Source organism: Myotis brandtii, unplaced genomic scaffold, assembly GCF_000412655.1.
Source record: "Myotis brandtii unplaced genomic scaffold, ASM41265v1 scaffold9, whole genome shotgun sequence".
Classification (NCBI taxonomy): domain Eukaryota; kingdom Metazoa; phylum Chordata; class Mammalia; order Chiroptera; family Vespertilionidae; genus Myotis; species Myotis brandtii.
In genome coordinates, this window is record NW_005371693.1 from 1324256 (window position 1) to 1329592 (window position 5337).

General features: G+C 40.2%; 1 protein-coding gene across 1 annotated transcript in view; it reads right to left on the reverse strand.

Moving 5' to 3' along the window:
- Positions 1–3027: 3027 nt before the first annotated feature.
- Positions 3028–5337, reverse strand: part of KIN (Kin17 DNA and RNA binding protein) — a 30525-nt gene continuing 28215 nt past the window's right edge. The window contains exon 13 of the mRNA XM_005885304.2: positions 3028–3358. Within this exon, the coding sequence (XP_005885366.1) occupies positions 3296–3358 (63 nt within the window). The 3' untranslated portion in view covers positions 3028–3295. The remainder of the gene's footprint in view (positions 3359–5337) is intronic.

The window sequence follows — 5337 nt, forward strand, 5'->3', positions numbered from 1 at the left end:
ATGGGGGGATGAGGACACATTTGTAATACCTTAACCAATAAAGAAATTTAAAAAAAATTGTCTATCTCTTGATTAATTTCTGAGAGTATGTTTTCGGTGATGAAGGAAAACTTGACAATTGCCTATATTATGTTTATTTTGTGGAGCACCTTGCAACACACTGATAATCAATATTGAATTTTGTATAGAGCTGGGGTATAACAGGGCTCGTATTTGTCAGATACATTAGTCATCTTTATCATTTATGCAGTCTGTCTTCAAAGCTTCTCCTAAATATCAATCTAAACAGTTTCCATTAAACCAATTAAATATATATGCCTTATTGTTAGGAAAATGAAAGTCTGTGTTCCAGGAAAACCAGACTCTTGGCTCAGATCATTCCTGTCATAAATTTGTTTGTTTTTAATATACTGAAATTTAAACAAGATTTCTGAGAGTTGGGAACCTGGCTATCCAAAGCAACAAATCAAAAAGGGAAATTAAAGAGTGCCTCAATGTATGGTAAAAGTGAACTACGAGCCCTAACCGGTCTGGCTCAGTGGATAGAGCGTCGGCCTGCGGACTGAAGGGTCCCAGGTTCGATTCAGGTCAAGGGCATGTACCTTGGTTGCGGGAACATCCCCAGTAGGGGGTGTGCAGGAGGCAGCTGATCAATGTTTCTCTCTCATTGATGTTTCTAACTCTCTATCCCTCTCCTTTCCTCTCTGTAAAAAATCAATAAAATATATTTTTAAAAAGTGAACTACGAATCATGAGTTATTTTAGTACTTACTGGTCTTATTCAAATCATTCTACATGCTTCAAAGAATCAGTTACTATCATAAAAAGTGGCATCTTCTCTTTAGCCTTATCCCAATCAGAAGTGAGTTCAAAGACCCAGTGGGACCCAGTCCTTACAAGGCTGTTCACACTGAGTCCCCGCTGCACGTGAAGCTAGGGTCTATTCCTTTTCAGTTGTGTGAACTATAAATTTCCTTTTTTCCTTTTTTTGTACATAAGCAAGTGTGAGGTGGGTTTCCAGGCTTTTGCATCCCGGGATAACATACTGTTCTACTTATTTAAAAATGTATAGTTCAACATTGTCAGTGGGATTGTAAAATGGTACAGCCATTTTAGAACACTATTGCAGTTCCATAAAATGTCAAACATGGGCCATAACCGGTTTGGCTCAGTGGATAGAGCGTCGGCCTGTGGACTGAAAGGTCCCAGGTTCGATTCCGGTCAAGGGCATGTACCTTGGTTGCGGGCACATCCCCAGTGGGGTGTGTGCAGGAGGCAGCTGATCGATGTTTCTCTCTCATTGATGTTTCTGACTCTCTATCCCTCTCCCTTCCTCTCTGTAAAAAATCAATAAAATATATTTTTTTTAAAAAGTCAAACATGGTATCTCGAGTTACAATGTTACTCAGCAACTCTGTTCCTAGAAAATGAAATATTCACATGGCATCTTATACACAAATATAGAAGCATTATTCATAATAGCCCCAAAGTAGAAACAACTGAAATGTCTACCAACTGGTAATGTATTTAAAAAGTGTGGTATATCCATACATGGAATACTGCTCATGAAAAATTGAAACACGCCACAATATCAAATAACTTTGTAAACGTTATGCTATGTGAAAGAAGCCAGTCATAAAATACCACATATTGTGTGATTCTATTTATATGAAATTAGAGGCCCAGTGCACAAAATTCATGCATGGGGATGGAGGGTACCTCAGCCCGGCCTACACCCTCTCCAATTTGGGACCTCTCGGGGGATGTCCGACTGCCTCCTGCAATCCGGGACTGCTGGCTACTAACTGCTTTCCTACCTGCGTGCCTGATCGCCCCTAACCACCTCTGCCTTGCCCTGCACCCGGGATCCAGGATTCCCTTCTCCTGCTGGTCACAGGCACCTGGAACCTGGGCTTCCCTCCCTCTGGCCGGCCACAGGCACCCAGGACCCAGGCTAGCTTTGCCCATGCCGGCCGCAACCGCAGGGGACCGTGAGCGGGCGGCTTGTCCCCCTCCCAGGCCACAGGCACAGGCGCAGCCACTGGCACCCAGAACCAAGGGGTGGGCAGCTTGTCCCTCTCTCGGGCCTCAGCCTGGCTGGTCTATGAAATTAGAGGCCCAGTGCACAAAATTCATGCATGGGGATGGAGGGTACCTCAGCCCGGCCTACACCCTCTCCAATTTGGGACCTCTCAGGGGACGTCCGACTGTCTCCTGCAATCCGGGACTGCTGGCTACTGCTTTCCTACCTGCGTGCCTGATCGCCCCTAACCACCTCTGCCTTGCCCCGCACCCGGGATCCAGGATTCCCTTCTCCTGCTGGTCACAGGCACCTGGGACCTGGGCTTCCCTCCCTCTTGTCGGCCACAGGCACCCAGGACCCAGGCTAGCTTTGCCCATGCCGGCCGCAACCGCAGGGGACCGTGAGCGGGCGGCTTGTCCCCCTCCCAGGCCACAGGCACAGGCGCAGCCACTGGCACCCAGAACCAAGGGGTGGGCAGCTTGTCCCTCTCTCGGGCCTCAGCCTGGCTGGTCCCCATTCCTCTCTTGCGAGATCATTTGTGCCTGGCTGGTCCCCATTCCTCTCTCCCCAGTGTTGAGTGTCTGAGCCATTATGGCGTGAGGGCGTGATGACCATTTACATATTAGCTCTTTATTATATAGGATGTCTAGAATAGGCACATCCTTAGAAACAGAAAGTAGACTAGTGGCTGCCAGGTGCTGGAAAAAGAGGGAGAATAGGGAGTAACAATGGATACAGGATTTATTTTGGGGGTGATGAAAATGTTCTAAAATTAGATAGTGGTGATGGTTTCACAACTCTATATTAAATACCACTGAAATTGTACACTTTAAATGGGTGATATTGTATGGTGTATGAATGATATCTCAATAAAGCTATTATATTTAGTTTGACTTTTTAAAATGTAATTATATTTATAGTTCAATGTTACTACTAAAAATATAAGTTTAGAGTATATGAAGAATTTCCTCTAATTATGATTTTAAATTGCCTTATATAAAACATTTTACAATAATATTCTTTTAATGCAAATTTTAAAAATCAGGGAAATATTATAAAGAAAACAAAAATAAGAACAAATTTACATAGTTTGATATTTCATAAGACATAATTAGATTTCCTACAAGTTTAGCTAAACAACTATACAATAATATTTACAGAAATCCTCTGTTATATATAAAAGAAATACCCTAACACAGTAGAGTCTCATAATGCCTTGGCGAACACCAATTTGATGCTTTAGTATTTTAATATGTTCAAAAATTTTCAAACTCAAGCAAGTTTAGAAATGTCTTCATATTGAATTCCTTCAACTCTGCGTCCTTTTAAAGGGCCCTATAAATGAAAATTGAAGAAAAGGTTAAAAACACACATGTACTTAAAAGACATGAAAATGACACTACACTAAGGAATACAAATTTGCCTTTTCATTTCCCTAAAATACAATTAAAGTAGCTAATATTTCTGTATGTCTATGAACTTTTAAAACATTCTATGGCATTCTCATTAAGAAATTACCATAATTTTCTTCAAAGATATTTGAAACATGTTATCACTAGATACTGTGGCAGCATCTGCTAGCTGTTCCGTATCTGCCTCCTAGATAGGGAGATGTCCTAGCTCCCCGTATGGTTAGGTGTGGCCATAAGGTGGAGCTCCAGCCCACGCAAGTGAACGGAAGTTATGCCTGCCATTTCCAGGCCCAGGCCCAGGCCAGGCTACCTTCCACCTGCAATCCAATGCTCTCCTTGGTCTGCCTGAAGCAAACTCAATTATAAAAAGCCAATTACTGAAGACGGTAAAGTCACAAGTTAGAAGGGTTGTGGCTCATAAATCACCCTTCAGAAAAGAGCTGTTCCATGATCAAGAAAACCTATTTTGGACTTTTAGAATGAAAAGTAAAACTTTTATAATATTGGTTCCATTATCAATTTGAAGGTGGTTTATTTTATACCAGATATCACTATTTTAAGCAATACAGATACTCAAACAGGTTTGTATATTTTCATCTTCTCTTCATATCCAACTACTAGTAAAAAGGGGGGGCGGGAAACTAGATAATGAAAGTACCAGTCATAAAAACTGTCACAACTTGGGAGCTAAGAATATGGACTCTAGACCCAGACTGCTCAAGTTCAAATCCCATCCTCAGCAAGTGACTACACCATTTTGTGCCTTTTATCTAGGGAAGTAATAATAGGCCTATTATAGTGGTTTTCCTCTTCCAAAAGTAAGTGCTGCTCTGCAATTAACTAGAAAGGCTTTTTATTATATGGATTTCCTCACAGGTTTTATCTCAGTACAGCTCTGTAAGCAATTAAAGCATGAGAAAGGAAGGTGAAACTGTGGGGTTTAAAGTGAGGGAGGGAAGAAAGTACTTCTTAAAAATCAAACAAACTATAAACCAAAGGTATTCAGATGGAACCTAGAATATCCTCCATGGTAATTAGATGTTTTGTGTTTCCCTCAGATGAAAACATGAAGCAGGACCTAAATTGGGTAGTATTATGAAATTAAAAAGTAGAAGAGGATTACACTGCCACAGAAATATAAGATTTCCCATAACCTTATACTGATTGAGCCAGAGAGAAAAACTTACTCTTAAAAAGATTGATAAAGTCCTCAGTGGAAGATCATACTCCCTTTTCCTCCCCCACCTCTCTAGTTTAACATAGTGACAGGTTCTAGGTTAGTATTGTCAGGAACAAGAAAAAAAACGCTTAAACTACTTAAAATGTGATTTCTCTCAAATAAGGAGATGCTTTTTCCAGAAAACATTCCTGAGACAAATATTCTCTAGCCAGTCAATGATGGGGTAGGAGCCTATGAATTCCTTAAGATAACAAACATAAAATTTGGCAGTTAAATGCAATTGTTGATACAGTTCAGAACTTTTATCAGATAATAGACCCGGGGTTTATTATCCCCCTAAAATATTAACACTTGCTGTACTGGAGAAAAAAGGAGATAAAGATATATAATACATAGATCAGATTTTAAAAAGAATTAGCCAGTTAGGACAAAGCATGTTTCAGATCTTTCCTCCTTCAGACAACTTAAGTCTCCCTTTGTCTCATGCACAGGCCTATCACTAAACTATCAATTCTAAATTAATAAGCAATTTTTGTATGTCAGATTTCTTTAAATTAATTATTGTATTGATTTTTGATACCTTAAATCCTTTATAAAAGGACATTTTAAAAAATTTATCTCTGTGACTTTTCCCCTATTAATTATGACTACACATTCCCCACTAATTATACCATGCCAAATTGAATTTTATATTAGACTAGAGGCCCGGTGCACAAAAATTT